Source organism: Dromaius novaehollandiae, chromosome 2 (genome assembly GCF_036370855.1).
Source record: "Dromaius novaehollandiae isolate bDroNov1 chromosome 2, bDroNov1.hap1, whole genome shotgun sequence".
Lineage (NCBI taxonomy): Eukaryota > Metazoa > Chordata > Aves > Casuariiformes > Dromaiidae > Dromaius > Dromaius novaehollandiae.
In genome coordinates, this window is record NC_088099.1 from 47,127,602 (window position 1) to 47,152,500 (window position 24,899).

A 24,899-nucleotide genomic window follows, 5' to 3' on the forward strand; every position below is an offset into this window, starting at 1 on the left:
TCGATGCAGGAAATGATGTAACTATAATTCAAGATTTTTGGGGGGTAAAGCGGTTTACTTTACTTAATGCAGAGGTTCCGGGCCACGTCCCCCAGGAGAGGAAGAGCAATCCGAGTGAAACAACCCCGGTTAGACGCTAATGGTTATTGCCACCAAATCAGAAATCGCGCTGGGAATCAGGAGTGCCGGCGCGTTATTTCCGAGCGATCAGCGCAGCCAGAGGACCGGCCGCCGGACCGGAGCCCCCCGCCCGCGGCCCTCCGCGGAGAGGTGCGGGGGGCCGGAGCCCGCTCCTCGCCGGCTGAAGGGGGGGCCGGGAATCTCCCGGTCGCGATGTTACGGCTTGGATGTTGCTGTTGGTATTCACTTTGAAAGAGCCTGAATGGGACTTTTCCCCCCCTTTTTTCCCTTTTTTTTTTAAGCCAGAGCTTTGTTGTGCTAAACTAGTTGGACGAGTTAGGGTGTCGCTGCTCCTGATTGCTCTGGCCAATGGAACCCGATCCACCCTGCTGTGCGTAAGAGCGCAATTAAGGATTTAACCAAGCCTATGCTGCGCCCCAGCCAGCAGTCTGCCGGAGACAGACACGGAGACTCAGAGCCTCCCAGCCTCCTCCCCCAGACATGTCTGCTTAGACCCGAGCAGCCCAGCAGCCAGCCGCGGCGAGCAGCCGGCTCCGAGCTATGACAGGAGTATTTGACAGAAGGGTGCCCAACATCAGATCCGGCGACTTCCAGGCTCCTTTCCAGACGGCTGCAGCCATGCACCATCCGTCTCAGGAATCTCCGACTTTACCCGAGTCCTCGGCTACGGACTCCGACTACTACAGTCCCGCGGGGGGAGCCCCGCACGGCTACTGCTCGCCTACCTCGGCTTCCTACGGCAAAGCGCTCAACCCTTACCAGTACCAGTACCACGGCATGAACGGATCTGCTGGGAACTACCCTGCCAAAGCCTACGCAGACTACAGCTACGCCAGCCCCTACCACCAGTACAGCGGGGCTTACAGCCGGGTGCAGAGCTCTGCCAGCCAGCCAGGTGAGCGCCGGGAGAGCGGGGCTCGGGGGCGGCAGTGCGGGGCAGGCGGCGAGGGGGGCGCGCAGAGCCGCTCTCCCTGCCCCGCAGGCGGCGGCGATGGAGCCTGCGCTGACCACGAGGGGGAAAAATGAAGGGAAAAAAAAGAAAGTAAAGGAAAAAAAAAAAGAGGAAAGCTGAGTCTGGTTTTCCCGACCCCGAAATCAGCCCGCGCGATCTAAAACAGAAATCCTCTCGCAAAGAGCTGGTCCTTCAGAGAAGCAAACGTCTCGCAGTTGCCCCAGGGCCCCCACGGCTGCCTCCCTCCTCCTTCCCCCCGCAGGAAGAGGGGAAAAAATAGCCGAGCCTTGTTGTGTGTCTCAAACTCAGGTTCGCTGTGGCAAAGAAAGTTTCCTTCCCCCGTGCTGCAGGGGCGGGGGAGGAGACTGGGAGGGGGAGCCCAGCCGCGGCAGGGCTGGAGAACCGGGAGAATTTTTCACCAGAAAGCACCGCGTTTGTAGAGCTTTCCTTTGACTTCTTTGTAAGTTGTTGTTAAAAGAAGAAAGGGGAGGAAAAATCCCAAACCCCAGCCGAGCGCCGGGAGCTTGGCTCGGGATGAATGCGGCCGCGGCGGGGCCGGGGGTCGCGCCGCGGACGGCGGAGGGCAGGCGAGGGCGTGCGCGGCAGCGGTCCGCGGCTGCGGAAGGTCCCAGCTCCGCGCCGGGCTCTTCCCAGCAGGGCACGAAAAACCCCGCCGAGACCCGCGTCCCCAGCGCGGGCGGGCGAGCCGCCGCTCCGTGCCCCCCCCCCCCCCCCCCCCCGCGCCCGCGCCGAGCTGCGCGCTCGGCGCCGCCGCGGAGGGGGAAGAGGGCGGGGGGCAAAGCCGGCGCGGAGCGGCCGCGCGCCCGCTGAGGCTGCGCGGGTGCGCGGGGCCTGCGAGCTGCGCACGCCGCCGCGGCGGGCGGAGAGCCGCGGGGGCCCGGCCCGCGGACGGGACGCCGGCGGCGGCGGCGCAGGCTGCGCGGCGCGGAGCCGGGCCCGCGCCTTAACTTGGTCTCCGTGTCTGTCTCTCTCCCGCCCTTGCGCCCGTGCAGAGAAGGAGGTGGCGGAGCCCGAGGTGAGGATGGTGAACGGCAAACCAAAGAAAGTGCGCAAACCCCGGACTATTTATTCCAGCTTTCAGCTGGCGGCGTTGCAGAGGAGGTTTCAGAAGACTCAGTACCTCGCCCTGCCCGAGCGAGCCGAGCTGGCCGCCTCGCTGGGACTCACGCAGACGCAGGTACCGCGCACGGCCCGGCTCGCTTCGCCTCGCCTCGGCTCGGCGCGGTTCGGCTCGGTCCGCCTCGGCTCGGCGCGGTTCGGCTCGGTCCGCCTCGGCTCGGCGCGGTTCGGCCCGGCTCGGCGCGGTTCGGTTCGGCTCGGCCCGGCCCTGCTCGGCGTGGCTCGGCGCGGTTTGGCTCGGCCCGGCCCGGCTCGGCCCCGTGTCGCCTTCGCCGGGCCGGGCGCCGGGGAGGGCGGCATGGGGCCCGCGGGGGGGCCGGGGCCCCGGGGGAGCGTGTCCCCGTCAGCGCCCGCATCCGCGGAACATCTCCTTCCCCGGCCGGCATTAACCGTGTTGGTTTCCCTCCCTCACCTCTCTTCTCCCGCCTCCCCCCCAGGTGAAAATCTGGTTTCAGAATAAAAGATCCAAGATCAAGAAGATCATGAAGAACGGGGAGATGCCCCCGGAGCACAGCCCCAGCTCCAGCGACCCCATGGCCTGCAACTCTCCACAGTCGCCCGCGGTTTGGGAACCTCAGGGCTCCTCCCGCTCCCTCAGCCACCATGCCCACGCACACGCTCACCCTCCAAACTCCAACCCGTCCCCTGCATCCAGCTACCTGGAGAGCTCTGCTTCCTGGTACCCCACTGCCAACGCCATCAACTCCCACCTCCAACCCCACGGCTCCCTACAGCACCCGTTAGCGCTGGCCTCTGGGACAATTTATTAGAATCTGACCTTTATTATTTTATTTTTTTGTTCCTTGGACTCCTGTGTTTTACTGTTAAGGAATAATAACGAAAGGAATGCATATGGGGGATTTTTTAAGGGAAACGAAACAAACAAAAAGATTAAAATGTGTAAAACTTGTGCATGTAACTTATTGCATTTCAAAGGAAACCCTTTTTTATACAATACGGACTTTTTTGGCTCAGCTGTGGACACTATCAATGGTGCCTTGAAATCTATGACCTCAACTTTTCCAGAGACTTTTTTCAATGTTATTTTAACCCTGTAAATAATTGTAGATAGAGGAATTAAACTGTATATTCTGAATAAAATAAAATTATTTCGACCACGAGAGACGTTTCCAAATTACCCCTCCTTCTGTTAAAAAGAGAGAAAATAATCCCGGTTTTGTTTGCAGAGAGAGAGAGAGAAAAGAGCGATTTTAAGGGGCCCGATCCTGCAAGCTGTCGTTTCACGTGCAGACGTTTGCTGAGACGAGCAGCGCCATTGGCATCCGTGCAGGTTGGCAGGATCTGACCCGCCTAAGTCCACACAAGCGAGCTAAGAGGCGGCGATGCTCTGCCCTCTGGAAAGGGGCTTTTCCAAGACCGGGTACACCTTAACCCGCGGTGAGTTGAGACGAGCCGAAAGCTGGCCATCCTCACGCTAGAAAGCAGCTCTCTCGCCTTGAGCCGCCCTGAATCCTTTCCTGAGAGCAATTAGCGTCGAGAGCGGCACACTCCACAGCCCATCAGCCGCCCGTGTGCGCTCGGGTAATTATACAAATTACGTTTCCGTCAAAGGGAGCCAGTAAATATGAGAAAAGGATAAAATGAGGGCCCCGCTCCCCTTGCTCCTGCTAAAAGCCTGTGGCGGGCTCAGGCGATCGCCAACGGTTCCGTCTGAAGGAGGGACCATGTAGAGGTACCTTTTATGTATATGTATGTGTAAATACGCGCTGTTTTCAGGGAAAACGCCGGGCCTCGAAGCGACCAGCAGCTCCCGGCTCTGCACCGGCGGTGCAAGCGCGGGGGCCCGGCTGCAGCCCGCGGCGGGAGCTGCCGCGGGGGCGGCTCTGCCCGGCGGGCAGGACCGGCGGCGCCAGGCGGCCCCTGCGCTCGCCCCCGGCCCCCCCGCGCCCGGGACGCGCGGCGCCGAGGAGCGGGGACCGCGCTGAAGCCCGCGGCCGCGCGGGGGGGAGCGGCGGCAGCAAATGCGGCGAAGGCTCCGCTGGAAGGACCCCGAGATAAAAAATGACACCCTGTCATCAGAGGATCGCCGGGAGGGGCTTGCAGGGCTGGGGGACAAGGCCTGAAGAGGCACGCTCCGCGCCCTGGGGCGCACTTACCTGTCTCTCGTCTCCCTCCCCGCTGCCCTCCCCCTCTTCTCTTCCCTCTCCATTCCTGCCTGCCATGTTTCGGGTGCGAGTGTGTCTTTTCTCCTTAAAGAAGGAAACCCAGGGCTGCTGTTTTGTAACAGGTTTGGGGGTTGGTAAACGACTTGCAGTACAATAGACCAGTTTGTTCGGTACAGCTTCTCCCTGGGCGCTGGGGAGGGCTGTGTGGGTGCCGGGGACGCGGCGGCGGGGGCTGCCCCTCGCCCCCCCCCGGCGCCCGGTGCCCGGTGCCCGGTGCCCGGTGGCCGCCCCTGCCCGCGGCTGCCCGCGCTCTGCCCAGCGCTGTCGCCCGCGTTTCCGAGCGGCCCCACGGCCCGGCTCCTGCCGATGGCACTTGTGCGGTTGCAGGGAGTTTCCGTGGCTCTTCGGAGCTGCTGAAAAGCTCGGCTTTGTCTCTCTCGCGAACTTCACCTCGTGGAAAATGCCCGACCTTTTCGTTTTCTTCTGTTCTTTTCTTCGTTTTGCTCTAAACAAGCTTTTTTTTTTTTTTTTTTTTTTTTTTTGAACCTGCAATAATGCATTCCCCCTCCCCATGATTCCTTTCTTTTGTAGAAGGGTTTGGACACATGAGGTGGAAGTCTATTTCCCAGGTTGGTCCACCCACCCTTTTCTTTGAAGAGCTGCCTTGGGGCTGTTCGGTTATTGTAGCCTGCAGGGGCAGGGAGGGCTCTCGGCCGGCAGCGTAGGAGCAGCTCCGGGGCAGCAGGATGCTGGCAGGCAGGGTGCGGGGCAGGGGGGGGATTTGCAGGGCCGGGGGCAGCAGGATGCTGGCAGGCAGAGTGCGGGGCAGGGCGGGGGATTTGCAGGGCCGGCGCTGGCCTGCGAGCCTGCGGTCTGGCACCGGTGCCCTCCCTGAGCCGGCCGGGTCAGCTCGGCTTGCTGTCCATGTCCGTCCCGCTCCGTGTTTAGTTTCTTCCGATGCGAGGAGGGCTTCTCCTCTTCCTCCCGGCCCGAGGTGCTGCTCGGGGACAGCTTGCTCGCAGGAGAGGGCAGCGGTGCCTGGGTAGGAAATGCCCCCCCCGCCCCCCAGGGGGCTATAGCCACCCACTTCCCCGGGCCTCCCCCCGGCTCCGCGGCACGGGGTGGCATGAACTGTCCTTTGTCTGACGCTTGGTTTGGGCTCGGTGGATTGCTGGCTCTGGGCTTTTTTTTCTTTTTTCTTTTTTTTTTCTTTTCCCTCTCTCTCTTCCCCTCCCTTCTCTTTTCCTGGCGGCCACTTCCATGTGGAGCCGGGGCAGCTCGGGGAGCCGAGAGGAGCCACATTCCTGTGGGTGCCGAGCGGCTCCAGGGCTGAGCCACAGGGCCTCACACACACACACACACACACACACACGCACACACACACGGAGCTAACTCCCGGCCAGTCCCAGCTGCGGACACGGGGTGAAAACCTTCCCCCGTCTCCCCGAAGAGCCGCTCTGCCCGGGAGCCTCCGCACCGCTCGGCGAGGAGCAGTCCCCGTCCGGGGGAGGGCTGTCTCCTCGGAAAGCTGCTCGCTTTCCCTCCCCCTCCTCCCCAGGGAAAAACACCCCCCTCCAACCTGTCACCCGTGGAGCCAGCCCGCTCATGGGGCCTTTTCCTGGCCCTCCCGCTCCCCTCGATCTCCCCCCGGGATGCCCCCGCGGGCGCGCCGCCTGCGCGCAGGCCGCCAGACCTTCCCGTCCCGGCGCGGACGGCAGCAGCGTATCATAAGCGTGCATCGCACATGTGGGATCGATTAGAGATTTCTACCACGCAATTTCGCGACTGACAGACTTTAGGTGGCTCAGTTGTGGATTACAGAAAGGAGATCTATTGCTTCAGGAAAGTCGGGGTGGGGTGGGGGGAGAAGCCCCTCTTCTTCCTTTCAGTCATTTGAGCGGCTGCCTGCAGTAATGTAATAACCTGTTTTATAGGTCAGACAAGAGCAGTGAAAATAGGAACTGCGGAGTTTACATTAAGCCTCTCTCCCTCTTTTTAGGGAGATTCTGTGTTACATCAATTAAATGTTTCTGCTCTTTGTCCCGCGGTGCGTCTGTTTGCATGCGATAGAGAAGGATAAGCAGCGGCTTATCTGCCATAAATACGGACCTGATAAAACGCGACGCACACCCACGGCCTGCGTGTCCGTGTGTCCGCCCCCCCCCCCCCCCGACCTGCAAGGCCGCAGGAAAAGCTCCCCAGCCCCTCGCCTCCTGCTCCCTCCAGGTGAGGAGCTGGGGCAGCCGGTCGCGGCACAGGCTGCCCCTGGTTCAGCACCCGGAGAGGAGGAGGCCGGGGGCGGCTCCACGGCCTCCCCCCGCGGGTGCCTGCGCGGCAGTGCTCCCGCAGAGGCTTCCCAAGCCTCCGCCTGGGCTTTGCAGCAGCGGCCGGCGAGCCAGGGCCAGATCCTGGCTCCACGCGCGGCAGCGGCATCGTCTGCCTGACTGCGGAGCTGGTCCTCGGCTCCAGGAAATCTTTACGGTCCCCTCGATATGCACCATATAACGCGTTTCATAGGGTTTCGCCTCGCGGTATCCGCTGATCCGTCCTTCGCCTTTCTTCGCGCTGTTTTTATTGATGCCCCTGAAGAGCGAGGCGCCGAGCAAGGCTGCGCGCTGCCGAGGCGGGCTGCAGCGCAGGGAGGCCGGCAAGTGCCCTGCGCGCCCGCGGAGAGCCGCGGCCCCGCCCGCCCCCGCGGGGCCAGCGCGGCGCGCAGCGCCCGGCGCAGGCAGCAGCCGCGCTTTGGTGCTTTGGCCCATTGAAAATGAAGCGGGTTTGCGCGCGTCGTGCCCGGGGTTAATGAAAGCTCCTCAGGAGTCTGCAGCGAACCAGCCCGAGGAGTCAACCTCGCTAGCTGCAGGCAGCCCTGTTAGCCAGGCTCTTTTGTTTAATTAATTACAATTAAGACGGTTCTGCGGTAATTTCCTGAAGGACTCCTGACGACCGGCCGGGTGCGCGGGAGCGGAGCAGGCCTGGGCGCCGCGGCCCGGCTCCCCGCACCCGCTGCCGCTCCCGCACCCGCAGCGGCAGCGCCGGGCTCTGCCCCGCCTGGGAAGGGGGCGCCGAGGCCTCTCCCCCGCCGGAGAGGGGCGAGCGGCAGCGGCGAGCCCCGTTTGGGGCCGGGTGGGGAGCGCAGGGGTCTGCGGGGACCCGGGAAAGGCCGCCGGGCAGAGGCGAGCAGGGAGGCGGAGTGACTGGGGCAGCAGCCCGGAGCATCAGCCCTGCGTGCACATCAGCCCCGCCGCCTCGGGGATTTGGACACGTAACGCTACAGACCACTGATTTGCTCTTTTCTTAATTCCCGCTCTTCTCATTCCCTATGAATCAAACAGCCTTTTGTCCTTCAGAGTTTGATTTGATCGCTACTGTTCACATTTCACTTTTGTATTTTTCTCTCCCTATACCATTACTCATTGAGTGCCCCGTGAAATTACAATCGTACATTTTCAACTCAGCAACCCATTTGCAGTGCAAAAATAGGGTCTAAATAATGGCTGAATTAGCCCTACTGGACAGTTTCAGATGTAACACTCTGTAATAATTATATTGCAGGCTGGATTAGGATGCTATTATCATAATCTGGACGTTTACAATTATCTGTAATTTGCAAAGATGCGCCAGGTCTTGATTACAGCAGTTTTTTTTTATCAAGCTAACCATCACTAAACAGTGACAGTAATAACAGCTAATTTTGCTGGCAATATAAGAGGTGCTGGGGTGTGCAAACAATTTCACACCTGGATGTGCTCACTCAACCAAGAATATAGAGAAAGAGCTTCTGCCCTGAGACTCAGAAAAATATTCTACACCGCTTCTGTTCAGTATAGATTTCTAGACCCCGATCCTTGCTTAGCCGATTTTCACTAGGGGTAAGTTTCTTGGTTTGGTCTGGTTCGGTTTGGTCTGGGGCTGGTTTAAGGCTGCTTCTTGCCTTCCTTCGAGGCACACTTCGTCTTTTCCCTTTCCCCCCTCCCGCGGTCACTTCTGCGCGGGCCGCTTCTCCCACCCGGGCGGGCCGCGGCTCCGCAGGCTCGCAGCTCCGCTTCTCTCCGCGCTCCGGGGGCGGCGGGCAGCGGTGGGGCCGCGGGCGCGCAAGGGGCGCGCCGCGCTGCCGGGGGGCGGCGCGGGGCTCCGCCGCGGGGCGCCGGGCTGCGCGGCTCGCGGAGCAGCCAGCGCCACCTCTCCGCCCCGTCCCGCCCCGTCCCGTCCCGCGGTTTCCCTCCGCCGCGCGTTTCGGGCGGCCTCGGCCCCGCGCAGCGGCGGTGCGCGGCTCTGCGCGCCGTGCCGGGGGTGCTACCGTGCCCGCCGAGCCGGGCCGGGCCGGGCCGGGCCGGGCCGAGCCGGGCCGGGCCGAGCCGGGGAGGGGCCGTGGCGCCGGCGGGGAGCTCCGCGGCCCGCTGCGCCTTGCGGCGCGTGTGCGCGCAGCGCGGCGCGGGCGGGCGGGCTGCTCCGAGGAGCGGCTAGCGCTGCGCGGAGGCAGGTTGCGAGGGAGCCCCGGGAGAAGCGAGGCAGGGAGCTGCGCTGGGTCTATCTGTAGATGACGCTGTTTCATGACAGTCTCCCTCGGCGGCGCACGGCCGGGGACGGCTCTGTGCGCGCTGCCAGCCGCCGCCGCGCTGCCCCGGCGCAGGCCTGGTGTCGCTGCTCCGGCTGCGCCGGGCTAACCGGGGCTGTGTGTGTGCTGGCTGGCGTGTGCCTCGTCCGGGCTCTGCCTAAGCCTCTGCCCGCGGGGGCACCCGCGGTCTGGGCGCCGCAGCCCGGCTGCCGCGGGGGCGCCGGGGAGCAACCGACCCCCCAGGGGACAAGGCCCCCGAGGGGTCCCCGGGGCTGCCGGGGGCTGCGCGAAGGGTTACGCGGGTGCGGGGCCTGCGGGGGCCGGAGGCGCGGGCAAAGCGCTCTCCGGGGCGGCGAGTGCGGCCGCCGCCCCGCGCTCCCCTCGGGCGGCCAGCGCGGGCCGGCGCGCACCCGCGCAAGGGCGAGCTTGGGCGTGCAAGCGAGATTTTCACGAAGGATACGCACGCTCGCTCGCACACGCACAAAATGCTGTTGGTTTAAATGTATGGTAGCTTTCTCTCCAGTGTCATTTGAATAATTCAGTGAGCCCCACTACCAGCTGTACTTCTGAAGCCTCTTCCATTCTTTTCAGCATTATAATTTTGGTTAATTTTCAATTTTAGGCCCTACGTCTCTGCAATTTGTGTATGAATAACAGAATAATTTTCCTCTTTTGTTTCGCCTTTCCTGTTCCTGAATCTAAATAAAGATGGCTTTTTAGTATTAAAAGTGGAAGAAAATTACAGGTAATTATCTTTGACGGTAAAAACGCTGTAATCAGCGGGCTACATGAAAAATTACTCTAATTATGGCTGCATTTAAGAGAATGGAAAAAAACCTTCTTGTGGATAAAAACCTTAAATTGTCCCCAATGTCTGCTTCAAATTGGATGGCACTGCAGCTGGAGGCTTTGTTCAGAATTGATCCTGGGGAGCTCTGAACCCAAAGTTTCACAGTGGGAAGGGGAAAAAAAGAAAAGAAAACATTTTTCCTAATGTAACAATACGAATGGTAGAAAATGACAAGACTGATCGGTTTTAAACCACTCTGAAGACTGACTGAGCGTGGAAGTTGCTCAAAAAAAAACAAAAAAACACCCCCCAAAAAACTGGTATATTGGTAAGTAGTCTTTGCTTTGTGTCTAATTATAGTGACTGTCCTTTTGCACGACTGTATGTAGCTGTCATTATATGGAGCACTCTGAGGATCTCTATTGACTTCTGATAAATGGCTCAGTGGTTTCAAGGTTCATAATTTGAAGGATGCCCAGGTCTCTAGCCATTAATTCTCGCAGTATGGGGCACCCAGCTTGGATGAGGAAAGGGCTTTTCATTTTCAGTATTTGCTGTGCTTTCCACAAGCTAGGGAGGGTCGAGTTCGCTGGACAGCATATTGTATACCTAGGCACCTTTCAAGGCTTTGCAAAACATTCCTCAGCTTTCATTGTCTGCTATTTAAAAACAAAGGAGGGCGCCTCCTTTCTTAATATTTTTTATTCTCCAAACCTCCGAAGAAAGGCAGAGCTCCGAGCTTCACTCGGAGAGAAATCGCAGCTTAAGTGACCAGCGGAGCAGTGAAATTACAGCAGAAATGGCCGGGTGATTAGAAACTTCTTCTAGGATTATCTTTGCGGTCTCGATAGCTCCTGTCTTAGTCGTACTTGTTAAAAACTAAGCAATGTAGCTGCTCCCCCCCCCCTCCGCTTTTCTGACTTTGCTCTTAGATATATCCCGAAAGCTGTGTTAGCGATGTCCCTCGGTGCGGGGCGAGCCGGGGGACCGTGTCTAGCTGGCTGCAGAGAACTTGGGGGTAAGTGGGGGGGAGGTGGGGATCTGTTAAGGCGTAGAGAAATACGAGACATGTGGACGTTTTGTGGCTTTTACTCTATATATGAAAGAAGACAAAAACATACAAAGTATATATACAACTAAAATTCAACAATATATACAGAAAGGTTGCTCGGGAGAAAGATCCCTCTAGCTTAGTGAGTGAGAATGCCGTCAATCAAGCACTGAACCTTTCCAAGACATAGGCGGCGGGTGTTTTCGCAGATTCCTCCTTCTGTCTTTCCTGTTTGTTTCCAGGGGGGCTGTGTATGTGTGTGCGTGTGCGAGTGTGTGAGCGTGAGTGTGTGTGTGTGTGTGTGTGTGTGTGTGAGGGGGGCTCTTTGCGGGAGAGACAGTGGTTTCTTCTGAGCTGCAGCCCATTCCATTTTGATAAAGCATGCAGTTTTTGCTTCGTGGTAATGTTCTAATCTTACAGTATATTTTCATTTTCAACCAGTTCTCTTTTTTTCCTCTTCATTTTTTATCCCTTCTTCTCTCTTTTAATTTTTTCCCCAGTCCGGATTTGGTGAATAAAAATGAAGGAGTCTAGTCTCGCTTTCATCATGTAATGTCTTTAGCTCATTAAACAAGTAAAAACGGCTGCCATTGTAGACTCAGGTTCTTCTTGTGGGCAAAGTCTGTAAAAAGTTTGTTTTGACGTATACTCCACAGAGAAAGAGGCTGGTGCCTTGGAGTCCAAATGAAAATATCCTAAAGAGAAGTGTCTTCTGTGCGCCAGAATGAAAATTGTGTCTTTCTGTTCGAGATCAATCGCTGAGGTTACTTAAAAAAAATAAAATAAAATAAAGCCACTCTGTCTCCTTGCCGCATCTACAAGTTCACACAGAGCCTGTTAGCTGGCATGGCTTGGCAAAGCAGGGGAACTTTTTGCCATGTCGAGACGAGGCGTTCTTGGGAGATTATTTCTCTTGGACAATTCACATCATTTGTGGTCTCTGCATTGTGTCTTGATGTGGAGAAGAATACCAGTGAGAATAGCCAGGCATGTAGCTGTTGGGAGGCATATTGACTCCCTTGGCAGAAGCTGAAACGTCCCAGACTGGCGGCAGAGCTGGAGAGCGAGGGGACAGGGCGGCGGAGCCAGGCAGAGGGTCGCTCTCGTGGGGGTTGCTGCCCTGCTTCAGCAGTTTCTTAAATTTGGAGCGTTTGTTCTGAAACCAGATCTTCACCTGTAATCAAAATGCAGCAAATATTAGGCCGCTGCAAGCACCCAGGGCACGTCAGGAAAGACCCCGAGAGCTGTGGTTGTGCTCTAGCAAGGGTCTTGAATGTCCACTCAATTTGGATGTCAAGTTGGGGATAGGGAGAGGGAGGAGGAAGGTTACCTACTGCTGTTCTCATGCTCTGGCTATAACTGGAGAAAAAAGTAGAGGAAGAGCGGAGCTGGAAGGCGAGATGCAAGTTTTAACGTGGAGCGTTATTCTTCCTGGGCAGGCCACACTGATCAGGCTGAAACAGAGTGTATGCTCTGGGCTTTCCTGCTTTACGCACACAAGTGTGTGTGTGTGTGTGTGTGTGTGTGCGCGCGCACGTTAATGAATGTGCCTCATTCAGAATTTTGGAGGTCATTTGATCATTTGGGCTAACTGTTGTCAAACACAGGCAATCATATGATTTTGTGCCAGGAGACAGGAGCCAATAGACAAAGGGCATCTTACAAGGAAAGTGTGCATCCAAAAACATGCATGATCAAGCAGTCCTTATTTATGTGATGGGGAGAAGGCACGATAGAACCAGGACTGTGCCTTTATTTTAAAAATTGTTTTTTAAAGAAATGAAAATCCTCTTTTCTCAGAGAGTAATTGACTATCCAGATTGCTTTTGGTCTCATCCTGCTGTCCCTAATCCAGTAACACTACCCAGGAGGGAGTCTGCATTTGATAAGGTATGCAAGGATTGGGACCGCTCTGGCAAATCGGAATTATTATATAAAGACTATATATAATATATATTTATATAGGTGCCTTAACTGAAGCTTAAAATCAAACAAATGAAAAAAAACAAAACAAAACAACCCCCAAATGTTTATTTGACCTTGCAAACGTCGCAGATGTAATGTTAGGACACAAGCAGGACTGCTTGTCTGTCTGCATTTTCAGGATTGGGCCCCTAAATCTACGTGCGAGAAAGACAGAGAAAGAGAGAATGCAAAAGAGAGACAGAGCGTGCATGCTAAATATACTAAAATGCCATTTGTTTTACCATCAGCTCCATTTCCATGATTAATGTTTGCTGAATATTTAAAAGTTGCTGGCTGGAAGCTACTGTTATCAATGACAATGATAAAATACCGAAATTATTTGTTAAGCTCATAAATTCACATGATTACATTTTACGCGAATTGATCTCATCTATCCATGCGCTTCTCCACAAACCCCAGCTTGGTAAGTCTGTAATGCCTCATGTGTCTTTCAAGCTTAAATTAGCAGAATGGCACAGCTACTCCAACCACACTTAACTATGGCTTAACCTGCTATAATTTTGTACATGGCTGTCTTTGATCTTCAGATCTATTATCACCTTTTGTACATTTTGCCCAAGGGTAACCACTGCATTTGCGTTAGTCATCCAGGGCAAATTAACTATTGATTTTACAGGTGTTTCCTAACGTGTTCTTCCTTTCTACCTATAGGTTGCTACAATCTGGCTTTTCTTTTCTTTTAGCTCTGCATCAGGCCCAAAGATTCCTTGCCTTTGTCTTGCTCTCCTTTTCACAGCCGGGCAATTGCATGTCGGTGCTGGAATTATTCTCACCCGAAAATACAGGCAATTTAAAAATTTTATTTGTGACATCAAAAGGGAGCATTTGCTCACCAGGCGGCTCAGGGAAAGGCACGTTCAGTTATTTCAGCAGCAGACCATTTTCTCTGTTGTGAGTTAGATAAGTTCTATCACATTAGGTATGGGATCATGTGCATTACCTTTTCTACTGTTCCTGTACAGAGGCCAAAAAGGCTAGGGACCATGGTACTTTGCTTGGCCTTTATTGCTTGAGCAGGATTTCAGTGATTTGGGATTCCCAGTAATTACCTGTGTCTGGGTAAGTCCTAATGAAGCTGCCAGTTCAGCTCTCTCTGGAAGTGCCAGGTACTGAGTCTGCTGAAAGCGATGATTTAAAGCCTGAAGTTGTAGACTAGAATAAATGGTGCGAGGCTTCCGAATCTTTTTCCCTTTTCCATTGAATCTGATTTCACCGTTTTCAATCACTGTTGTTTTTTGCTGATCTGCAAGCAAAACAGCACAGCTGAAACATCACCTCGGCAGAGACTCCTGCACACCCTCCGTAGCTATTTAACGTGGGCATTTTGGTGGTGGAAGCTCCTAAACGCCCTGCAGCCTGGCCACGGCGCCGTCCCAACGCCATCGCCGCGGCGTGCTGGCACACACGCTCCGGCTCCTTAAAGGCGCACCGCGACGTGCGGCTCTTCCGAGGAGCTACCGGGAGGAAAACAGCCGTCCGGGCGGAGTGGACACGCTGCCTTTCCCTCGGGGAAGGATGAAAACAAGAAACCCGAAACGCGGCGCTGGCTTCGCGCAGGGGTGACCGGCTCCGCGGCCGTGCGGGTTTCGCACAGCTAACTGACTTGGTGTCGCCAGCTCGGTTGTCAGCGAAGCACCAGTCCGAGACTTTCCACAAAGCTTTTCTCCCCCTCCCCCTCCGCCTCCCCCCGTCGGAGGAAAAGGCACAAATGATCGGCGAAAAATACATAAATCGGACGGCCCCGAAGCGGAATGCGACCCGCTCGCCGGGAAACTTCCCCTCCTCAGGTGCTAGCGGGAACCCTGCCCCGCGCCGGGCCTCGCAGCGCAGCGCAGCCGAGCGCCGCCGCGTCCAGGCGGCCCCCGGCCCGGGCGCTGCCGCAGCCGCAGCCGCAGCGCCGGGCTCCGGCTCGCCGAGCGCAGGCCCTCGCTGGCGCCGCTGCGGGGCTGCGCGCCGGGAGCCCCGCGGCGGCGGGCGGCGGCGGCGGGGCGCGGGGGTCGCGGGGCGGAGGCGGGCTGGCGGCCGGCCCGGCGGCGGGGGGGAAGCGATAAGAAAGCGGCCCCGCTCACCTGCGTCGTCCGCCCGCGTCTGGCTGGCCGCGCTGCTGTTGTGGTAGGACTGGAGGTAAGGGCTGTGCTGCGAGTGGCTCACGTAGGGGTAGGCGGCCAGCGAGCGGTGGTTGTAGGAGCCGGCGCTGCCGGAGTAGGGCGAGCTGTGGTGGTGGTGCTGGTGGTGCGGGTGCGAGCCGGCGGCGGAGTGCAGGCAGTGCAGCGGGTAGTGCGCGCCGGCCATGGCCGGCGAGCTCTGCTGGGAGTGGGGCGGCGGCGGCGGCGGCTGCGGCGGCGGCTGCTGCTGCCCGAACTCCATGAAGGCGGATTTGGAGGAGTCCGTCGCTTCCAGCCCGTCAGCCATCGTAGTCATGGTCATCATCAAAGTTTGGGAGGGAGAGAGCGGCGCTCTCCGGCTCGCCCCCCGCGCGCTGCCTCTCTGCCCAGCCACCGTAGCGCCCGTTACCCGGCGCGGCACCGCTGGAGGTGGCGGTTATTTTTTTAAGGAGCAGTAGTGAGAGGGGCCTTGTTAACTGAGGGAGGGGAGAAGGGGAGGGCTGTGTGCGGGGTGGGAGGACTACTCCCGGCGGTTTTTTTCGCCTCTCTTCCCCTTCATCCCCAACTTGTGTGTTTTTTTGGGGGCTGGCGGAGTTTAAGGCAGCGATTTTAAGGTGGATTCTGCGAAAGTTGGGCTCCGGCGCCTCGACTGGAGGCAGCGACGCCACAAGTCGAATGGTTCGTCTCCAAAGGGCAGCGCCTCCCCATTGGTCACTCAACCCCTGACGTCACCGCCCCGCCGCGGCAGCTGCTGTGGCGTCTCGCGCGGGGCCCCGCCGGCGGCGCGCGCGCGCGCCCGGGCGCGCACCCCCCACCCCCGCGCTCCGCCACGCCACGCGGAGCGCGGGGGTGGGGGGTGCGCGCCCGGACGCGCGCGCGGATGCCTCCGGGTCCCCGTGGCATGTGCATCCGCGGCCTGTGCCACCTCCGCGCTGCTCCAGGTGCTCCGCGCACCCCCCCCCACACACCCTTTCCTCGCTGCGCGGCGGCGCAGGGGCCGGGGAAGCGCGCCAGGAGCAGGCCGCGCGCGGTGCCGGGGAGGCGGGCGGTGCTTTCCGCGCCGTCGGAGGAGCGGTCGCCGCGGCTGGGAGCGAAGGCTTTGGAGAAGTGACAGCAGTGCATTTTTTCCTACTGAAAACAGCAGCTACTGTAATGCTTTCAAATATATGCAAATGATACATGCGGTTAGTGGTTTGGCAAATCTTGATTACAATATAAACTACCCAAGGAAAAGTGCCTTCGTCCTAAATTTGTCTTTAGATTACAATTCCAGTTGATTTTATTTTATTGTCAACATTGTTAATGATAAAAATAGAGTCGTTTTACAGTTATTTTTACTTTCTGGAAGGAGGCAATTAGACTTCTAATCAGGAATACACAAAAATCTCCCATGATTAACTGCAGTACTTTGTTCAAATTGCTGCTATAAAATTCAGAACAATTTGCCTGTAATGATTATGGACTGGGTTTATTTTGGGAGGTGGAATAAAAGTGGATATAGCATAAATTATCCTCTAATTATACACCAGTGTCGCCTCAATTATCCTCTTATCAAAATGGTTGTCTAACTGCCGCATTTAGTTTCAATTCTCTCCTTTTTTCTATAAAAAGAACTTCATACCTTGTTATTATTAATCCATTTATTATTTGCAAGGGGATTTATATCCGAACATCCAGGTGGTATTACCACTTCTCTTTCAAAGATGGACTGGGGAAAGACATTAAGTTTGATCCAGCACCGCGGAGGATCTCTCCCTCTCTCTCTCTCTCCCCCCTCTCTCTCTCGCTCTCTCTCCTTTTTTTCCCCCTCTTTCCCTTGCTTAAATCTCCTCGCGTCCAGCTAAGCATGAACTCCAGAGGCAGACCCCGCCGGAGAGGACTGAGGTAGGAAGGACACGGCGGAACTCACTACGCCTAGAGAAATGCGAAAGTTTCTGTAGACGGGGAAATGGGCTGGAGGCTTCGGGCTTTGAAAACCAACACCGGCACCAGCAGCAGCCGCTCGCAAAATCCCTCCTAACCCAGAGACATCCCCAAACCCAGCACAGGTCCTGACACTGCCTCTCAAGGCGACATTTCCAGAGGATTTGTTTCTAGATTTTGCAGATTTTTTTTAACGCATCGCTTTTGGAAATATTTAGGGTTTATTATTTTCATTCTGTTTTTTTTCTTCTTTTTTTCCCCTTTCCTTTCCTCCCTGCGTTTCGCTGCGCGCTCTCCCGGGCAGCGCGGCGGGAGGCGGCGTCCGCGGGTGCCCGCGGCGCCGCTCCGGGTGGCGGCGGAGCGCAGCCCCCCGCCGCCGGGGTACGGCAGCGGCACGCTGCGAGAGGCCTTTTTTTCCTTCTTTTTTTTTTGTTTCTCCCCAGGGCGGCCGGGATGTTTCATGCCCCCTTCCCCACGCTCTCCTCGGTGTTTCACTTCTTGAGCCTGTGGAGTCGGTTCAGTAACTCTGAATGCACTTGTAAGTGTCTTGCCTTGTTCTCCTTCTTTTAACAAGAGTTCCACTTTAACACGCGAAAGGGTAACCCGAGCCAGGCGTTTACAAATCTACAATGAATAAAAATATAGAGAAAGGGGAAGGGAAGGGGAAGAAAAGGCGAGAGCATTCTTACCCCAGCCTGCTATTCCTACTGGGACTCTTTATTCAGAGGGTGTAGGTAATGTACTCAGTAGGAACAGGTACATTTGGCAGTTTTATTGCTTTATACCCTCCAGCTTGCTGTTAACATCATGAAGGCGTTTTTTTCGCAGGTGCACATACTAGCATTTTCTGCAACAGCAAGAGCATGCATAACAAAAGGTGTCAGCAAATGGACTAGGGAGTGTTTGCAACACGTTGCTTTTTTATTTCAAAAGAATTCCTGCTGCATAATGGTTGCTGACACGGGAATCGGGGAAAGTTGGGAAGGAGCTGAGACTGGTTTGAAATAAAATCTAGATGCCGCCTTGATGGAGGGAATGAGGCGTCTGGGTCAGGAAACTTTAAGCGAAAAGGAGAAGAAGAAGAAGAAGAAGAAGAAGAAGAAGAAGAAGAAGAAGAAAAGGCGGGGAGAGTCTAAAGAAACCGCTGCCGTCGATGGGCAGCAAACGGAGTTAGATGTGTGTCCGTCCGGCATCCCCGCTGCTGCACTGACTGCCCCGGCGGAGCGGGTGCGCGGTCCGCGCGGGTGCGCAGCGGGCGGGCGGCAGAGCCGGCGGCGGCGCCCGGGGAGCGCGGGGGCGCGGGGCGGCCGGCTCCGAGCGGGTCCCGGGATCCCCCCCGTCCTCGGGCCGGCCGCCTCCGCCGCGCCCCGCACCGACCATTCCCCCCGATTTAATTAGGGAAATCTCTCGGTGCGGCGCTGCCGTTGATTGGTCGGCGCTAATGACTCGGCTGCAAGGAGTCGCGCTGCTTGTCAATATTTATTGTTTTCTTTTCTCCCCCCCCGCCGTTTTTCCCGTGCCCCCCGCGCGAAGGGGCCGCGCCTGCGGGGAGGGGGCAGCGCGGCGGGGCCGGGGGCGGCGCGGCGCGGCGCGGCTCCCTCGTGTGCAGGTGCTGCCCGTACCGTGCCCCCGCCGCTCCTGCCCCGGCTCGGTGTCAGGCGCCGCAGCAGCGCGGCCGTCGGCGCCCCCGGTGCTCCCGGCGCTGCGCTGCCGCGGGCGGGCGGGCGGCACCGCGCACCGCGCTGGTGGCCGTCCCAGCACTGGGTGACTCCGCGCTGCCGGTAGTCGTGTCACGTTAACGCACGTCGCTTTAATGATGTTTGCGGCTAATGCTTCGAAAAGACTAAGTGTGTTTGTGCGTGTGTGGTTTAAAATCGCATTTGTGACTCGGAAGATGTCACACAACAGACAAAACAGCCGCAAGGAGCTGACGAACAACAGGAAACAGGGTTCTATTTTTAGGGTATAATGGGAAGTTAATATAAGCGGCCAGAGGCTTCCTATATGCCTCGGAGCACCTTCTGCTCCATTCATCCCTTCATTCATGCGTTCAGCGATAGCAATGGGGGAAAACAAACATCCCCGTTACATTTCGCATCCCTCCTTCGGCGCTGCCCTGCTCTGGCGGCTGTACGGATGGGCTGTGCAAGCGGAATCCCGCTTTTGGGTCGCTTTGCTTGTTCGGGGCAGGGGGGGTGATAGCTGAGAGCTTTCCTCAGCTGAGGCTCCCACAGCCTGTTGGAGTATTGCCCACGGAAGGAGGGCGCAGGGGCTCAGTGCTGCTCCCTGCGCTTTTGGAGTGTATCCCCCCCCCCCCCCCCGCCTCAATTCACATCAGAGTCAGGGAGAGTTTTCTGTCCTACCCCGACCAGGATGGCTGCAAAAGTCGGAGAGGAACCTATTTCAGGAGTGATATCTTTGCGTGTATTTCTCCGCGGGAAGCCTGTGTGCATGCATGAGGCAGCTCTTGCGATACGATTTTCAAACGGGCAGCGAAACGCTGAGATGAGGGACACAAAGATTAGTGTCTGAGCTCCTTTTTTATAGCAACAGGACGGACAGTCTGTGAGAGACCGAGGTAACCGAAGGGCGCTCGGAAAAGAGTTCCGGGTCTCCTGCGAGGTGCCGGGGAAAAAAATATCTAGAAATGTGGAAAGCCAAAGCATCTTCCTCCCGGCGGCGAGCCGCTCCGGGTGCATTTTTGCGGAGAGGCTGCCTCCGCGGAGGCGCGACAGCCCGGCGGCGCGGCTCCGACGGCCGCGAAACTTGCGCGGGGGCGCAAGGCGGCTGCCCGCTGCCGCCGGCAGCTGCGGCTCCCGGAGAGAGGCGAAAGCGGAGCGCCTCGGCTCGCCTCTGCCGGTGGCGTTTTTTCCCCGGTCTCTGCAGCCCGCTTGCCCCGGACACACGGCCTCCTTTTGCCCCGCCAGCATGTCATATTGCCGTCGCCTTAACAGCGGCTGAGCGGCGAGCAAAGGCTCCCGCAAGAGGAGGTCATCTCCTCACGCTGCAGGCGAGCTATTTTAAGGAGAGGCTGGGGGATTTGAGCGCTGCCAGTGCGAGAGCGAGAGCGGAGCGGAGGCTCCTCTGGATTTCCAGCCAGTAACGCTGTAACAGACAGGCAGGCGTCGATGGCTTTCCACACCGCCAGTGCGAGGAAGTGGCCGGGAGGCGGGGGGGGGGTCACCGCGGCCCGGCCCCGCCGCGGGATCCCACACGCCGCTCTCTGCATTGCAGCGCGGGCCGAAATAATAGGAGTCGGGAGGGGAGAGATCCAGAGGGAACCAGCCACTGTCTCTTGTACAGATTTGTAGCGAAGCCTCCGCTGTAATTAAAAACTTACAGCCAGATTCATTCAATGTGTGGCTCTGCAGAGGGCCGGGGGTTGGGGCTTTTTGTTTGGTTAATGTTTTGTTTTGCTATTGTCATCGGTTGCTTTCCCTAATGGGGCGGCGGCGGGGGGGGGGGGGGCGGCGGAGGAATCGTCTTTAAAATGGAATTAAGCTTTAGGCGAGTCCCTGCCTCGGCCGGGGGGACGGGACCCTGCGGCCGGCGCGGACCCGCGGAGGGGGGCGCAGGGCGGCGCGGAGCCGCGGAGGGGCCTCTCTCCCGCACCTGGCCAACGGCCGGGGACAGGTCTGCTGCCCCCCGCGCACGGAGGACCCCGGCAGAGGGTCCGCGCCTCCGCCCTGCCCTCCTCGCCCCTCCGCGGCGGGAGGCGTGATCGCGGCCCCCTCTGCGCGGCGTGGGAGCGGGCGGTGTCCGCCCTCGGGCAGGGGGGCTCCCCGGATCCGGCCCGAGGTTTGCAGGCCTCCGCCGTGGGGTTTGTGCTTGGCACGCGTCCCCGCCCGCTCGGGTGCTGCTGAAATAGAGATGTTGGTTTTAGCGGGGGCTTTTGTTGTTTTGTTTTCTTTCCAAATGAAAGAAAAAAAGACAACAAGAAAAAGCCCTTCCACTGGCAGAAAAAGAAGACGCTATCCAATTAAAATAAAACCCAAAAGACTCTTAAGTGCCCGTCTTGGAAGGGCTCAGAGGCGAATGGAAACTCGAGGCTCTTTCAAGTCAGGATAGAGGCTGCAATTTCTCCTGCGGTGGCGGCCAGGCTCTCCCCGATCCAAATGCCGGGCTGAGCCCTCCCGGGCGCTGCCTTCCCGGGTCGAGCCGCAGCTCCCTCCTGCCTCCGCACGGCTGCAGGGGTCCCACGGAAATCCGCAGGGAGTGTGTCACCCCGCCTGCGCTTGGGAAACCTCGCCTTCTGGCGAGTGAAAGCCGAGGCTTTAACTGCAGCAAACGAGCGCGATGTCCTCTCTTCAGTCTGTTTCGCCTTCGTTTATTTTTAGCACACTACAAATGCCCACACATTTCCCTTGTTGAGATCAGTGCAATTATTTACTCTACCTTTAGGGATGCATTTATCCAACCATTGAATGGAAATGTAGTAAACACTGCGCAAAGTCAATGCAGTTATTGAGGTTTATTAAATAGGAAAAGAAGTAAATATCTCGGCTTTACCTGTTCCTTCAGGCAGCCTCGTTATCTAGAGTAGATTGCAAGGAGAGTTCTTCACTCATTCCCATGTAATGAGATTGCCTTATATGTTTATCTCATCTCTGTATCTAGCTATAGCCTCTTTTGTCAGGGTCTCAACAGACTACAAAAACAAATCTAAAAGTTAATTTAGAAAGGTAATCCGGAGGGATCCATTATCTGATCTCTCTATAGAAACTCCTCCAAGTGAGATCCTGTATCTGAGGGCATAAAAGAAATATCGCCTTTAGCAACTTGAATTCCATGTGTACCCACCGTCCGGGGGGGGGACGGGGGGGGGGGGGGAGAACTCTTGACAGCGAACGCGATTTCGCGCTAGTGAAACTGCCTTCCCCGATTAATTATCTCAGACTCAGCCCGCCGCTTTTCTCTACCTCCACCCGCCACGAATTATTATTATTATTATTATTATTATTATTATTATTATTATTATTATTATTATTATTATTATTATTATTTTGCGAGTGGAGATCGTCATCTTTCTCCACCTGCTCGTCCTGACACCGCAGCCTCCCGGCCCCCAGGAGCCTCTTTGGCCCTGAACACACGCGGCAGGAAGGGGCTGGGGCTGGGGAGGCGGCGAGAACATCCTCCGTATCTGCGGCGAGAGACGCGGGAGGTATCCCCGGGTTCTGACAGCTGGGTCTGAAACAAATCAGATCTGGATTAACTTGCCTGTTTTGTGAATTGTCTGCATCTGAGAAAGCAGCCCTCACCCACTCCGCTTCTGGCAGGTTTTGTTACACGTGCCTCTATAAATATATTATCCCAACCCTCTTTCCTCGCTGGTGCTCTCTTTTCAACAAAACAGAAACCAGAACGAGAAGAAGCGATTTTCTTTTCTAAATGAAGACATTTATAAGTAACCTAATTTCGTATCGTGGAAGTAAATTTCATGCTAGGATATATTTTGCACAACATGTAATCTTTCAGAGCCGGAAGACATTTAATTAAAGCCATATTAGGAGAAGTACAGCTTAAAAGCAGTCATACGACCACATACCTCATTCATATTCAGGATCCATCCGCGAATTCATATTGTTTTAATGTGGGACATCGCATTTATGACATAACTCTCCGAGGCCTGGGCAACATGAGAGGTAACACAAAGGAGATCAGAAAAATAATAGTGCAGGGTGCTTTGATACACGGAGAGGTGTCTGTTTAACCTAAACGCCACCACTTTCTTGTTCCTAGTTCCTAATTTTCGATCACGGGAATTCCCAGTAATGCACATGCCGTAGCTGGGGGCTGGGAAGAGAGGGAAAAGTCTGCTTTAGGATGGACCACAGTTTTGGATGCTGCAACTTTATTTTCGCAGGCTGCTGCCCACTGCCCCGGGAAACGTACCCCGTGGGGACAAGGTTTGGGCACGTCCTTTCAAACCCCCCGGCAGAGGGTCAGGGCTCTGCAGTCCCCTTTCTCAGCAATTAGAACCTGTCCCGAGGAAGAAAGGGTGCACAGGAGGGCGGCGGGCTGCGCAGGGAGAAGTCGAGCACGCAGATCCCAACTTCATGCCTGTGTGCTAAAAGGGGATATTTGGAGAAGGAGGATCGCGCCTTGCCGGGACCGGCGGGTGCGCGAAAAGGTTGGATACGGACAGCACAGCGACCTGTGAACTTTATTCGCACCCATGGCTTTTGAATGGTAAATGCATGTTCTGTCCAAGTGTTCTCCCTATCTCCTGCTCGGCTGTTTGTTTATTTAAATGCAATAAGAAGACTGGCAAATCGGGCTGTAACACGGTGATAATTCAGCCTGCAAACGCAAGCCAAACCCGCACCTCGTGTGCTGAGCGCCTGGCTGGCGGCAGCAGCCCCGGCACCGCCGGCAGCGCGCAGGGGGCGAGACAGTCCTCGCCCGCCCGCGGGCAGCCCTCACGCCGCCGTGGTGCCGGTCCTGGGCGGCCGCGCAGACCTTTCCAGCTCAGGCTGCAGGATACTCACGCTTTCGTTGAAGGAACTAGCAAAAACCGCCCTGAATTCAGCGCCAGCCGGATCGGGCCCCGCGGACTAATTCTCTCTATGGCAACTTTTGTTTCGGAGGCTGCGCGCTCCCTGCAGCCGCTTACTCCGCGGCTCCTTCTGGCCCGGGGCCGCCGGCGCCACAGGCTGGTTTTCGAGGGGTTGGGAGACTTGTGTGCTCCGAGATCCTGCTCGCAAGCGCTTTTAGTCTTCTCCTTCTCGAAAGTCACGGCGAAACATTTCCAAAGGCGCGAGGAAAAGCGAACCAAAATAAACCGAAAACAAAATCTCCCCCAAACAGATAATTCCCCCATCCTCTACAGAAAGCCCCAAGCCAAAGCAAGTGAAGAGCATCAAACCGCCCCTCCCTCAGCCGTCCTACCTCACGTCGTGGCTGCTTCGTTTCGGAGGAGATAAAATTCAGCGGTCAAGTCAGATCAGAAAGGTTCTGGTTAGTTTCCTTGTAGCGGTAATTAAAAGTATTAATTGGTTGTGTCGACAGCTTAAAAAGACAGGTGTTGCTAAAAAAGCGTCATTAATCTTCCAGTCATTACTAAGCAGCAGTGGGAACCGGGCTGGGAGAAGGAGCCGATTGTTTACAAGGGTCTTTCAGGGTTTAAGAGTGGAATTATACTACCACTACTATTAATAATAGGGCTTTCTCCCTTCCTTTGAAAAATGAAAATAAATCAAACGGCCCGCGTCCAGCCCTAGCAAGAGCGGGCAGAAAGTATTTCACGGACTTCGCGGTGTTTAAAATGAAGTTTAAAACAGGGGTTCTCTTTACGTTATTTTTATATGTATTTAGATAAGACCTCAGGAAAATGCTTCATACTTTGTCTCTCCGTATTTTTTCTCTGTTCGCCTATGGCTCGTGGGTAAAATAAGTTTCCTACAACTTTTCCGGACAGTGATCTAAACTCCAAATATTTATTAAACCGAGTCGGGGCTAGTTCTCCTTCCTCTTCCACCGTGCGAAGCGAGAATCAGCGATATCACAGTCCGTGCGTGAAAGGGAGGAAAATCAGACCCTCAGGCTAAGACTGGATTCCGGGCTTTTTAAAGATTTTTGTTTGTTTGTTTGGGAAAGGATTGCTTGGCCATGGCCGGGGAATTGACCATCGCAAGTGGGCGAACAAGTTTCCCAAGGGAAGCTAGCGCGTGTGTGCGCCCGTGCGTGTGGCGGTGCGGCGGGACGGACCCGGGAGCGGCGTCTGTGTCCCTGTGCGCACGTCGAGGGCGGCGGCAGCCGCGCAGGATGTGGCCCCTAGAAGCTCGGGGGGCCCCGCAGCTGCTCTCGGTATCCGGCCCGTACCGGCCGCCCAGGTTCTACGCGCGCCGGCTGCCCCTGCGGGAACCCCGTCCCCGCGCGGCCGTTACTCGCCGCCGGCCCGCGCGGCACGTGACGGCGGTGCGGGGCATGCGCGCGGCGGCCGCCCTTAACGGCCGTGTGCCGCGCGCGCCGTGGCGGTTGGCCGGTGACGGGGAAGGGGCGCCGCGCGCGCCGCGGCCGTTAGCGAGCGGGTGGGGGGGTGGGGGGGGCGGGAAGCGGCGCCGTGCGCACCGTGGCGGTGCGTGTCCGCCCCGCGAAGCGCGGTGTTTCCCCCCCGCTCCCCGCCCC

The 24,899-nt window shown here is 57.0% G+C and overlaps 2 protein-coding genes and 1 long non-coding RNA gene across 8 annotated transcripts in view; 2 read left to right on the forward strand and 1 right to left on the reverse strand.

The window, feature by feature from the left end:
• The first annotated feature begins 283 nt into the window (after positions 1-283).
• Positions 284-3,354, forward strand: DLX5 (distal-less homeobox 5). The gene is made up of 3 exons (XM_026099472.2): positions 284-1,036; positions 2,107-2,291; positions 2,671-3,354. The coding sequence occupies exons 1-3, from the start codon at positions 682-684 to the stop codon at positions 3,001-3,003; spliced, it is 873 nt and encodes a 290-aa protein (XP_025955257.1). The 5' UTR covers positions 284-681; the 3' UTR covers positions 3,004-3,354.
• Positions 3,355-8,129: 4,775 nt separating this feature from the next.
• The window catches only part of LOC112982838 (uncharacterized), a 43,601-nt gene continuing 26,831 nt past the window's right edge, over positions 8,130-24,899 (forward strand). For 2 of the 6 annotated variants that reach the window (XR_003259070.2, XR_003259072.2), the window contains exons 1-2: positions 15,709-16,730; positions 17,213-17,307. This is a non-coding gene — a long non-coding RNA (uncharacterized LOC112982838). Of the gene's footprint in view, positions 8,229-9,830; positions 10,033-14,795; positions 14,866-15,708; positions 16,731-17,212; positions 17,308-24,899 lie in introns of those variants that run through there. The other 4 variants (XR_003259073.2, XR_010387662.1, XR_010387663.1 and 1 more) reach the window with 4 other exon arrangements.
• Positions 10,778-15,521, reverse strand: DLX6 (distal-less homeobox 6). Its single transcript, XM_026099522.2, has 3 exons — positions 14,811-15,521; positions 13,791-13,984; positions 10,778-11,929 (listed from the first exon to the last, which is right to left on the reverse strand). Exons 1-3 carry the CDS (start codon positions 15,169-15,171, stop codon positions 11,678-11,680), a joined length of 807 nt encoding a protein of 268 aa, XP_025955307.1. The 5' UTR covers positions 15,172-15,521; the 3' UTR covers positions 10,778-11,677.

Coding starts and splice junctions, on each gene's coding strand:
- DLX5 (XM_026099472.2), top strand. CDS start 682: ATGACAGGAGTATTTGACAGAAGGGTGCCCAACATCAGATCCGGCGAC. Junction 1,037..2,106: donor GAGCTCTGCCAGCCAGCCAG/GTGAGCGCCGGG, acceptor GCGCCCGTGCAG/AGAAGGAGGTGGCGGAGCCC. Junction 2,292..2,670: donor TGGGACTCACGCAGACGCAG/GTACCGCGCACG, acceptor CCTCCCCCCCAG/GTGAAAATCTGGTTTCAGAA.
- DLX6 (XM_026099522.2), bottom strand. CDS start 15,171: ATGATGACCATGACTACGATGGCTGACGGGCTGGAAGCGACGGACTCC. Junction 13,985..14,810: donor GACGCGGGCGGACGACGCAG/GTGAGCGGGGCC, acceptor TTTTGCTTGCAG/ATCAGCAAAAAACAACAGTG. Junction 11,930..13,790: donor TAGGACTTACCCAGACACAG/GTAATTACTGGG, acceptor TTTTGATTACAG/GTGAAGATCTGGTTTCAGAA.